Consider the following 11,742-nt stretch of genomic DNA (forward strand, 5'->3'; position numbering starts at 1 on the left):
CCAGGTCTGGGCACCACCAATAAACAAAGATTTATTTGGAAATTTCCAAACCTGCCAGAAGTGGCACTTGCCAAGCCCTAGGCCCACCCTCCTTAACAAGCTCCAAAGGACAATAGTCCTCGCCATCTCGCCCCTGCACCTACCCCTGCCCACACACACCCATGCCTCAGGCCACGCCAGAGAACTAGTGTGCCCTCCCTCTAGGAGGCATTACCCCCCGGGCCCAAGAGCTGGGGTGGCAGCCCTCTGGCCTCTCAGGAGATGATGGCGGCCAGAGCCGCTTGCATAGATTGAGAAAAGAAAATAAGGAAGGAGACACCAAGTAGGGCTCCCTGAAAAACCCCAGCTTACCCCTGTACAAAAAAAAGTGGCTCCCGCATAGAAAAACCTGCTCCACGAATAGTGCAAATACCCAAGAAAGGAAAAAAAACCAGCAGCAAGGCTGGGCTGGTAGGAATGGCAAAGAACTTTGGTTTGGAAAGGCTAGGAAGAGTGTGAGCTGTGCCCCTCTTCCTCGCCCAGCTCCCCAGAGCCAGCGCTGACACTCGCCCCAAGGGGGTCTGTAAACAAGCAAAGCCAGGGGCCTTTGGTTCTGAAAGGTCTCGGTTACCATGTCAAAGCACAGCCTCCAGGTCCTACTTGGGCCTGCCTGCAGGGGGCAGAGGAGGCCTCTGCTGTGAATTCAATTAAAGCCAACGTGTAAGTAATAAGGCTTTGGGACCAAGCAACAAGGAATCCTATCACTACACTTACGAAACTAAAGCTGGGGAGCAGAGGGTGACAGGAGACACCCCTCCCCCCCTCCTTATCCTACATGTCTGTGCCCCAGAGGGCGGTCCCCTTCCAGGCTGAGGAGGGGGTGGCTCCAGGGCTGGGAAGAAAGTAAGGGATCCCTGAGCAGTTAGGTCAGGCGGATTCCCAGCACCTGTTCCAGTTCCTGCCTTCGCTGCTGCACCTGGAGGAGGGAGAGACGGGTGGCTCAGGCCTGTCTGACCGCCCGCGCTTGTGAGCGGCTCGCCCTCCCCTCTGGTGTGCAGTCCCGCTCAACCACAGGCGGGCAGATGGGGCGCAGCCGCCTCACCTTGGCAAAGATGTGCCTCCCCACTGCTTCCTGGGCCCAGGGCTGGTGGTAGAAAGCAGCTCGTCTCTCCTCCTCAGGGTTCCCAATCACATCAGTGATGATCTGCAGAGAGCCAGGAGGAAAGCTGAAATTGATTCCCACCCCTGATCTACCTGCCCCCAGAACCGGAAGAATAGTGACGGGGGCACAACCACCCAGAGCTTAACATAGGATCAACCTCAGGAAAGAGGAGCATACCTTGAGGTCCCGGCGCTGGGAACGGAGCCATTCCTGGATGAAGTCCTGGGGGTCAGTGCTAAAACTGAGCATGAAGTCCCTCTGGGTCTTCAGCTGGTTGATGGACTCAATGGTCTCATGGATCTGGGAAAAGGGGTACATGTGTCAGACTGGCTGTTTCCAGCCCTAACCCCAGAGGACTCGGATCCCATCCCAAAGTGCCACATGTATGGAAATGCCTGAGAGCCTGCCTGGCCTCACTGTGGGCCCCAGAGGAGGCTGTGAGGGTAGGGGCCCACCTTGACATCAAGAGAGGCGATCTCCTGCTGATTGGTGGTGGAGGCCAGAAAATTGCTCATCTGGGCCTTAAGCGGGTCATCCACCTCCACATCAATGTCGTAACAGGCTGTCTTCTTCTGGTCGTTAGGGTCCACGCTACACACAGCACAGGGGAGGGAAAGCGTGAGCACACAGCTCCACCCCACCCACCTGGGCCAAACTGCACACGCTCGGGGAGCAGGAAACCAAACCTGCTGCTTCTCTCTGGCTTTAATTCAAGCCAAAGGTAAACTGCTCTTAGAGGAGCCTTCCTCCCCCTCTTCCCATTTACCTAATGACATGGTTGATAACAATGGGGTCTGGATGCTGCAGCAACCCGGCTAGCTTCATGGGAATCTCAGAGAAACGGAGTCGGCCACAACTGAAGATCTAGAGAGAGCACCAGAGGGTTGGTGATGCCTTTGTGGGCACACGGCGAAGTGGACCATCCCAGGGGCAGTGTGAAGAACGTGGTTGAGAACTAGCCCAGTGGGGCTCTGGAGCCGCAGGCAAGACAGGGACTGCGAGACTAGAGGGGGGACGGTGTCCCAGCTAACCTGGCGGAAGTACCGGTTGCAGTTGATGTACTCCCGCTCGTGGCCGTCCTGCAGCTGGTTGTGTTTGATGTAGAGCCACAGGGCCTGCATGATGGCAGCCCTCGTCTGTGTGTGCACCCCCAGCAGCCTCGCCAGTCGGGGGTCCAACTTGTACTGGGGAGGCTGGGATGGGCAGAGGGGAGTCAGAGAAGGGGTTCTTGTGAAAAAAAAAGAATAGGACAGGGACAGGGACAGGCTTTACAATAGGGACCTGCCCCAATGCCCCAGACGAGAGTCCCTGTGACCCCAAACATGGCCCGAGGGCACTTGTCACCTGATGATCCAGCATGAGCAGGAGGGTGCACTTGACGTTGAGGTCTCCGGGCCGTTTCACCTGGAAGCCATCTGTCTCCTGGGTGGTGGGCATCCGGTGCCACTGGCAGCGGGGAGGGGAGCAGAGCTCATCACCAAGGGGGTGGGCATGAACATACACACCTGGCCCTGCAAGGGGACTAAGGCCATTTCTCTGGCCACCTGGCACGTCACCCTGTGTTCCTGAACCCCAGGCCCACTCTCACCTCCACCAGGTGGTTGTCAGGCCCGTACAGTTCCTTGTCCAGCTCAATGACGAGGCTCTTAAAGAATGAAGAAAACTTCCTCTTCTGTTTACTAGGCTGGGGATGCAAAGGGGTGTGACATAGGGGTGCTGATGAGCGCTCAAGCCTAAGCTATACTAAGCCCCAAACAGAGGAATATTGTTTCAGCCCTGAAGCTCAGGGTACTGAAGATTCTTGGGCCCTGAAGGAAGCCGGGAAAAGTGAGAGACTTGAGACAGGGAAGGGGCTCTATGCAGCCCCACTGTCAGCCAATTAGAAAGGGGCACCCCTTCCTCAGGACACTTTACTGCCATCTGCAGGAAAACTGTTGTAATAACCACACAAATCTCCCACCTCGTACTGGCTCAGAGCTGTGCAAAGCATGAACTGTGAGCAGTGCCCTCTCCCTCATGCAGGACGTCCCCGGAAGTGCCCAAGTGTCTGGCCCACACAGGCCACCTCCCTTCCAGACACCTCCTTCCCCAACTCACATCATCCAGCAGTTTTCCCTCTACTCGGAGTTCCCAGGAAGCCACCTTGTCCCCTGCGGGGTTTCCCCCAGGGGTCCCTGCGGTTCCTGCACTATCACCTTCTGCCTTGCTGGGACTGAACGTATTAGAAATATAGATCCGCAGCTTTCGTTTTTGCTAAAGAGAGAAAAAAGACCGGTTAGCTAGAGGGGGACCAGTGTGTTGGAAAACACTGCTACCCAATCTTCCCATCTGAACTCATTCAACATCAATACAGAGCAGTGACTGTGGGCCAGGCCCCTGGTTAGGCACTGGGAATCAGGGGAGGAAATTTCAGTCCTGGCCTTCAAAGGACTCACAATTTCATAGGGGAGACAGATGCACTACCAAAAATTCCAACACAGGGGGATCAGTGGTGTGACAGGGGTACATAGGGGGTGCTATCAGGCAAACCAGAAGCCTCTGGCTCCTACTTTAAATGAAACTCAAACACCCATTATGGTCCCAGAATATCATCTCCTGGAAAGCCTTCACCATTCAAGAGGCTGTTCTAGATAAAGCTTCTCTAGGGATGGGGAAGAAGACAGGAACTACCCTCATCTACCCTGTAGTTTTGCCTTTCAAACTTCTGACCACGATCTACAATATTTACATTTTAAATCATGATCCAGGATCTACACACATAAATACATGAGATAAAAATGTCGTTAAGTCCTTTACTACTGTGAAGAATTATTATAATTTCTGCTATGTTATATTTCATTGAGAACGTGCTGGCCCCACCACACTAAATTGAGTTCATGCTCAATGGGCTGTATCCTACAATGTGAAAAATCCTGCTCTAGCCCATCACAGACCCTCGCTTGGCCCCTGGAAAACAAGGCCAGGGAGAGGCAGAGAAGCCTGGCAAGGCCCAGAAGTAGCCGGGGCTGCACACACCGTCAGAGGCTTTTTGATGGCCTCCTGGATCTCCATCCGCTTTCGAGCAATGGTCTGGTCCAGCTTCCGCTCAAAAGCCAAGAGATCCATGTACGCCTGAGACTCTGGGACAAGCTCCCGAATCTGGAGTAAGGGAGAAGGGGTTCATCAGCTTGTTTCAGCTGCAGCTCTGGTTCCTTCCTCCATTTCTCCCTCACCCCAGGGTTAGGGGAGACTCACTCCACCCTCAGCCAACCAGCCCTTGGGTGAGCCTCCTAGGCCTCCCCCCAACATACTCACTCGCTGAGGTAGAACTTTATCTGCCATCTTCCTCCTCTTTAACCTGGGAGGACAGAAACCCACTTAAGAGGTCAATGGTCCAACGTACCTCCCCCACTCGCCATCTACCTCTCCAGTCCCCAGGACCTTCCCCCAGGAGACCTGGGAGTCTTCCTCAATCATCGAAGCTCTTAGGACAGAAGGAAACCGTCTGTTACCACTAGAGCTGCACTAGATGGGGCGGGAGAAACAGGATGGTCTTACCCCCGGCGCTGGGCAGGCATCGGGGGCTGGGCCTGGGGCACAAGCAGGCGTTTTCGGAATGGGTCCATCATGGTGGGTGGCATGCCAGGTCGAAGTGGAGCAGCTGAGCCAAATGGGGAGCCGGCAGGGGGTCCCACCTGCAAGCCAGCCATGGGCATCCGGCTCCCTGGTGACATGCCAGGCCTCTGGGGGAAGTGAGCCAACGGAGATGCACAGGTCAGCGGTGGGGACCTATGGGGCCCGTAACCCATTCCCTCCATCCCTCTGCTCAGCCAGGTCCAGCCCTGAGCAGCACACGGCAGAGCCCGCAGAGCGCGGGCAGGAGTGCCAAGAACAAAGGGGAGCAAGCGCCTGAGAGCAGAAGTGTAAACCACACCTGCCCCGCCCCCTTCAACCGCCCTGGCAGCCGTGCCAGCGAATGAGGCCTGCAGAGCCCAGGGGTGGGAGGAGAATCCTGCCTGCAGAGAGAAGGGCCTGGGGGAGTTCTTCAGGGCCCATCGCCACTTCCAGCCACCTTCCAGCCCTAGCACACTATGCCCCTGCTCCCTGGGACCAGCCAGCTTCAAGGCACTCCTGAGGCTCTCAGATGGTCCCAGCAAGCACTCCCATCTGCTCCTTCCCCCAACTTGAGGGAGAAGCCTGGGGGCAGTATCGTGGCCAGGTGGCTGGGTGCAGTGTGAGAGGAGCAGGCTGACGGTCACAGCCGCAACACCCATCCCATCGCCAGCCTGGTGGTGTGACTAAGAGGAGAAAGGCAGTCCAACAGGCTGGCGAGCCCATCAGGCAGTGGAAGCCCAGGTGCGCAAGCCGCAGCGGGATGGCGTGGAGCCTGTCCCAGCCGGTGGGGGGCCTCAGGCGGAGTACAGAGACCATCTGGCTGCCATATGGCCCCTACTCACCACCCACAACTGGACCCTTCTCTCACCTCCCCACTGCCCAGCCCCCAACCCCTACGTCAGAAGACCCCGAAGGGGAAGCCGTGGCTCCTGTGGGAGAGAGAGCAGCTGGCACCTGGCCTCTGCGCGTGGTCCACGCACCGCCTGGAGGCTAGGGCTGGCTTGGCAATCCCAAACTGGAGAAGGGAGATAAGATTATCAGGGGATGCAAGGATCGAAGTCTTAGAATCAGCAGAGGAATCTGAATGAGAGGTGGCTTCTTTAGAAGCCTGCAGAAGGATTTCCCACCGAGGTCAGGCTCCCCAGCATCTCTGTGGAGCCCCTCAGGGAGTAACCCCCGCCCCTTCCCAGAGGCTGCTGCCTGCAAGGCCTGTTTGGCAGCTCTGCCTCGTACACACTGTCCCTGGCAGCTTCACAGGGCTGGCCCCAGGGCCCAGATTATGCAACCGCCAGGACCAGCCAACCAAGCCAGGCTGGGTGGGGAGTCACACCAAATCAAAGGACCCCCGCCCACCCCCCCAGCACCGGGAGATTCCTGCTCCACCTCTTCAGCCAGCACTCAACCCATGTTCTCTCCAAGGAGGGTCAGATTCTTGACCAGATGCAGAGACGGACAGAAACATGACCCAGAGTGTGTGTGTGTGGGGGGGGGGGGGGGGGAGGGGAAAGGAGTGAGGCGCGAAAGGAAGCGTTTGGGAGGGTGGAGTTCAACGTGGGGGGCTCTGTCTGGGACCTCTGGAGTCCTGCCACAAGTCTCTCCTCATCAGTAAGGGAGTCATCGGAGCTGTTGAGAGGCAGACAGCCTGCTTCTCTGCCTTAATAAGCCACAGCTAGAGATGACAGAAAAAACTCAGGGTGGCCACAGCTGAGAGCCCAGCCCCACGCACCCTAGATTCGAGTTTTCCCACCAGTGCCCGAGCTGAAGGGGAGGAACAAGTGAGGCGGGGGCCTGCAGAGTGGGAGCCAGGGCCTCTTCACTAGGGCGCCCACAAAACCTCCTGAGCAACACCCACCCCGCTGAGGCAGGTGCTCCCGGAACAGGAAGTCCCCAGACCAGGCGGCACAGGCAGGGCCTGGAAGAGGCCCCTCCCAGACGCTGCTCCAGACTCTTCCCGGGTGAGAGCCCCCAGCTCGCCCAGGGCCCCAGGCTTCTCCCGAGGGGGAAGGGGCCCAGGGAAAGGCTGCTTACAGTTCATGAAGTCCCAGCTCGGCCTGGCCAAGCTCCACACCTGGGCTCTGAAGCACCAGTAACTCCTTCTCTTCTAAAAAAACAACCCAAGAGTTAAAGAAAAGAACAGAGCCCCGAACGCTTGGGCTCCCTGAGCCCCTTCCTGCAGCAGGGCTAGCTAGGGAGGCCTGGCTCAGTGCCCTGAGCCTCAGGAGCGGGCAGTAACCTCCTCTCCCTCAGCCCGGCAGCAGCCCACGTCCTCAGCTGGACTCTGGCTCCACCACTGGGGACAGCAGGGGTGGGAGGCCAGGCCTGATGCTGCGCCTCCAGAGAGCACGCTCGCCCGGCTCGGCGCCTGGGGCCCTGGGGCTCCTGGTGGCTGGGCCTAAGGACCGAGGAGAAGAGCGTATACCCCTGCATACATGGAAAATATCCTGAACTCTCCGGCATGGAACCCAGCACTCTGTGCTTTTTGGGTTTTTTTTTTCATTTTTTGTTTTCTTTAAGCTCCTTAGTACACTGTGACACTATAAGAAGGTGGGTCGGCACTTCCCTTGTATCAATAGGCTCCCCTGGGCTTCCCTGGTGGCGCAGTGGTTGGGAGTCTGCCTGCCGATGCAGGGGACACGGGTTTGTGCCCTGGTCTGGGAGGATCCCGCGTGCCGCGGAGTGGCTGGGCCCGTGAGCCATGGCCACAGAGCCTGTGCTCTGCAACGGGAGAGGCCACAGCAGTGAGAGGCCCGCGTACGGCAAAAAAAAAAAAAAAAAGGCTCCCCTATTCGCCCCACTTGGGCCTGAGAGCCTTGCCCCTCCAGCTCACCGCAGGCACCCCAATAGAGAGGCACCCCCGCTCCTCAGATCTCAGATCCCTTCTCCCGGAAGTCACATAACTGGACTTGGAAAGAGGCCAAGCAGGATCCTCCTCAAACTCAGCCAAAGTGAACCGCCCCCGGCACCTACCTCTACTGCCGGCCCCCCCAACCCCGGCCCTGGGGAGAGGAGGAGGAGACCCTGAGCAGCTGGATGGCAAGCAGAGGCTCAGTGCCTTCCCCAAGGTCCCCACTCCTAGAAGCCTGGGCTACCCAGCCAGCCAGCTCAGCCTTGCCACCGGCCCAAGGCCACTCCCTACAAATCACTGTGGAATCCATCCTCTCAGGGGCTTTCCCAGGCCACATTTCCCATGGTCTGCAAGCTGAGGAAACTAGAGAGGCTCCTATCAGGTCCTTAGATCCTTCCCAGGCCAATGGTCCACAGGGAGGCTCCTCAGCTAACTCGCCCAAGAGCCAGAATGACAGATGCAGGGATCCCTCAGTGACACCCTGGCCCATGAATCCCCAAGGGGGAGAGCAAGATGGGAAAGATGAATCCCAGCTGGAGCCTTTGGGACCAGATCTGTCCCTGTCAATACTCAGACCTTAGTTTTCTTTACAGGGAGGATGGAGAATGAGGGGTAAGGAGGGAAAAATCACTGCCCCCAAATGAAGCATCTCTTTACAAAGTGAGGGCCCAGGGCTCCTGGGGGGATATGTGTACCCTACTCTATGAGGATCCATTTGGGGGACCTCTACCTGGGCAAGTGAGGTAGAGGAGACATGAAAATCTCCCAGCTGCCCTGAGAGATTAGCAAGAAGCCAGTGTCAAATGCTGGGGCACATGGATTGGGATATGGCATTGTTAGAACCTAAAGACTAATTAAAAATGGGGGGGGGGACTTCCCTGGTGGCGCAGTGGTTGGGAATCCGCCTGCCAATGCAAGGGACACGGGTTCAAGCCCTGGTCCGGGAGGATCCCACATGCCGCGGAGCAACTAAGCCCGTGCACCACAACTACTGAGCCCGCGTGCCACAACTACTGAAGCCTGCACTAGAGCCCATGCTCCGCAACAAGAGAAGCCAACGCAGTGAGAAGCCCGCGCACCGCAACGAAGAGTAGACCTCTCTCGCCACAACTAGAGAAAGCCTGCAAACAGCAATGAAGATGCAACACAGCCAAAAAAAAAAAAAAAAGTGATAGAGGGTGGCGGGAAAAAGGATTGGGCGCAATTCCCAAGCAGTTCTGGGGGCGACCAGAAACAATGAACTTGGGGACTGATAAGCCCCGCCCCCCCAGTGTCAGGCTGAGTTCCTCACACACTGACCCCAAGAACGAGTCTCTGCCTCTCAATGGCCTTTGAAGCTGCAACCCGAGAAGCCCCTCTGCAAAGCCAAAAAAGACAGAACCCTTTGAAACAACTCTCTGCAGGCTCCTCCAGCCGCAGACCAGCGGTGCTCAGTGGAGACTGAGACTCTCTGCTCCTCCAGACTGATCAACTCCTGGACACTATGACACCAGGCAGAAAGCCATAAATAAAGTCTGTCCAGAATGGGCTGGGCTTTCCTCCTTCCTCAGGCTTGTCCACCACCCTCTCTGGTCTAACCCAGAGTCATCCCTGTGTGAAGGCCCCTTGGCCTGACCCAGGAGTAGACTACCCCTGCACAGGCTGGAATCCCTTATCTTCTGCCTCCGGTGGCCGTGGGAAGCCAGGCCCTTCTTCCTCCTCCTTAGCAGCTGGGAGCCATCTCAGACACGCTAGAACTCTGCCAGTTCCCAAGTAGAAAAAAAAACAGAACAGACTTGGAGTAGGACCAAGACCAATGCAGGGTAACCTGCTTTCTCAGTGAGGGTCCTTTTCCAAAACTTTCTCATCACTTCCCAGGACCCCTTACCCGATAATCTACACTTACACTTCTCATCCCACCCGCCCACAACTCACTAGCTCCAACAACGCCTCCATCTCTCAGTTGCTCAGAATCCCTGTTCTAAGGAAGAACCCCGACCCTCCTAACTGCTTCAAACCCTACACCCCAGAGTAGCTCTTACCTTCTCCCCCAACTCCTCCACCACCACCTAGCCGAGCCTGAGGGTCCCTGGCCTTGCCCCCCACCGTGCCCCGTGAAATCCGCATGCAGAGCCCCTGTACCATCTGTCCAGGAGGCTGCCCCAGGGCCCTCACTCGAGGCCCCCTTCGCCCCCTGCCCCGGGCGTGCTAGCGGCGCCACCCGCCCATCCGCCCTCCTCACCTGGAACTGCGCCGCAGGGCCCGCGGGGCCCATGGGGCGGAAGGCGGCGGCCCCAGGGCCCCCCACGCCTCCAGCCGGCCCGGGCCCCCTGAGCGCCGGTCCGGGCAGCATGCCGGGTCCTGCTGGCGGAGGCGGAGCTCCCAGGGCCGCGGCAACGGCGCCGCCGCCAGGGCTCAGCGGAGGCAGCGGGAACCCGCCCGCGCCACGGCCCGACATCGCTCCGTCCCGTCCGGCGGTGTCTCGATCCGGACTCCGGGCTTCGCGCTGAGTTCGCTCCGCGCTCCGCGCTCCGCGCTCCGGGACTTTCCGCTCTAAATTCCGGGTTCTAGGGTTTGTTGATCCGGATTCCGGGATTTCCTAATCCAAGTCCGCGAGTTCCTCACAAACCCAGTTTGGGGCAGGGCCGATCCTGATTCTGGTCCTGCCCGGGAAATTCCGGATCCGGGATGTGCTACGGGCCCGCTTGCCTCCCCCGGCCTCCGGTTTGGCCGCCAGTGTCCAGTTACGCAGAGGCGGCAACTAACCCCCTGCCCCGCCTAATCCAGCCCACCACTAAGCCCCGCCTATACCCAGCCGCCCAGTGCGAGGATGCCTCCTCAAATCCCGCCCCTCGCGAGACCCGCCCCCAACAGGCACCACCCCTAACCGCCGGCCCCCCAGGAGCCCCGCCCACACCCCTTGGGCCGGCCCTCCATCGGAGGGGCGGGGGCGGAAGCTGCGCACGGAAAAGCGGGGCGGGGTCAGAGGTCAAAGGTCAGGAGGGCTTCTACAGTGAAAGAGTAGTTGCTGTTTTCTCCTTCGTGCAGCCGACTCACTGGGGTACACGGCCACGCTCCCTGAAAATACTTCTGAAAATACTTCTATCAGACATCCTTTCTACGTTTTCAGCATTAAAGACAACTTACAGCTGCCCTATCCAGCAGAACAGCTGCCAACTTGACTTTCTTTAAAAGCCCATCCTGGGGACTTCCCTGGGGGCGCAGTGATTAAGAATCTGCCCGCCAATGCAGGGGACACGGGTTCGAGCCCTGATCCGGGAAGATCCCACATGCCGCGAAGCAACTAAGCCCGTGCACCACAACTACTGAGCCTGCGCTGTAGAGCCCTCGTGCCACAAGTTCTGAGCCCATGTGCCACAACTACTGAAGCCTGTGCACCTGGAGCCCATGCTCCGCAACAAGAGAAGCCACCGCAATGAGAAGCCCGTGCACCGCAACAAAGAACAGCTCCTGCTCGCTGCAATTAGAGAAAGCCTGCGCGCAGCAACGAAGACCCAACACAGCCAAAAAAAAAAAAAAAAGCCCATCCGGGTGGCGCAGAGCTGCCAAGGGACTTGGCTGCCCCAGACCGGATCCAGCTGTGTGAAGGGCTGAATTGGCCAAGCGCCGAGTTCTTATCGCATATTTTGAATGTGCCTCTGCCTCACTTTAAGGAAGCCTAGTACTTTTACTCCACAGGAAATGTTTCTAGGCAAAGGAATTTTGCATTATGAGAAGCCTCCCTGAGTTAAATAAGATCCTTCTCCAGGATTTATAGCACTTTTCAAAAATTCAGTACCTTTTCAGAAATCAGCCCTGTGTCAGAGGTACTCAGAATAAAGTGCTTTAGCTGTGCCAGGTGTTCTGTGATTTTTCTCCCCATGATAGACCAGTGCTTCTTCAACTCTAAGGAGCATAAGAAACACCTGGGGCTTTTGTTTAAAATGCAGATTATGATCCAGTAGGCCTGGGTTCTGCGGTAGGGATCAAGATTCTGCATTCCTAACGAGCTCCCAAGCAATGCTCTTGTTACTCAGACTACACTTTTGACTATCCAAGATTGACTTCTTCATTATACAAATTCTCTGCTTTATGTTTTCATCCCCAACCAAGTCTTGCACCATAGCACCCCAGATCCTGTTTACAGTGCAACCCTTTTTAGTTAGTTCTGCTCATCTGTACT

The 11,742-nt window shown here is 57.4% G+C and overlaps 1 protein-coding gene across 4 annotated transcripts; it reads right to left on the reverse strand.

Moving 5' to 3' along the window:
- Window positions 1-7: 7 nt before the first annotated feature.
- SMARCD2 (SWI/SNF related, matrix associated, actin dependent regulator of chromatin, subfamily d, member 2) lies at window positions 8-10,330 on the reverse strand. Of its 4 annotated transcripts, XM_032617153.1 has the most exons (14): window positions 9,802-9,918; window positions 6,764-6,836; window positions 4,679-4,863; window positions 4,436-4,478; window positions 4,157-4,279; window positions 3,239-3,394; window positions 2,730-2,825; window positions 2,486-2,587; window positions 2,173-2,334; window positions 1,908-2,005; window positions 1,597-1,732; window positions 1,319-1,441; window positions 1,082-1,183; window positions 18-955 (listed from the first exon to the last, which is right to left on the reverse strand). In XM_032617153.1, the coding sequence occupies exons 3-14, from the start codon at window positions 4,852-4,854 to the stop codon at window positions 902-904; spliced, it is 1,371 nt and encodes a 456-aa protein (XP_032473044.1). In that variant the 5' UTR covers window positions 4,855-4,863; window positions 6,764-6,836; window positions 9,802-9,918; the 3' UTR covers window positions 18-901. The 4 variants fall into 4 exon arrangements, with proteins under 4 accessions (XP_032473041.1, XP_032473042.1, XP_032473044.1 ...); XM_032617151.1 differs by lacking the exon at window positions 6,764-6,836 and having other exon boundaries at window positions 13-955; window positions 9,802-10,330; XM_032617152.1 differs by lacking the exons at window positions 6,764-6,836; window positions 9,802-9,918 and adding an exon at window positions 5,690-5,713.
- Window positions 10,331-11,742: the final 1,412 nt, after the last annotated feature.

This window comes from Phocoena sinus, chromosome 20 (genome assembly GCF_008692025.1).
Source record: "Phocoena sinus isolate mPhoSin1 chromosome 20, mPhoSin1.pri, whole genome shotgun sequence".
Taxonomy (NCBI): domain Eukaryota; kingdom Metazoa; phylum Chordata; class Mammalia; order Artiodactyla; family Phocoenidae; genus Phocoena; species Phocoena sinus.

What these genes read in the sequence shown, in the direction of transcription:
- SMARCD2 (XM_032617150.1), bottom strand. Translation starts at nt 5,394, where the DNA reads ATGGGTGTTGCGGCTGTGACCGTCAGCCTGCTCCTCTCACACTGCACC. An exon ending in AGGGAAAACTGCTGGATGAT is followed by an intron (nt 2,826 to 3,238) that starts GTGAGTTGGGGA and finishes TTGCATCCCCAG; the next exon opens with CCTAGTAAACAGAAGAGGAA. An exon ending in GTTATCAACCATGTCATTAG is followed by an intron (nt 1,733 to 1,907) that starts GTAAATGGGAAG and finishes TGCTGTGTGTAG; the next exon opens with CGTGGACCCTAACGACCAGA.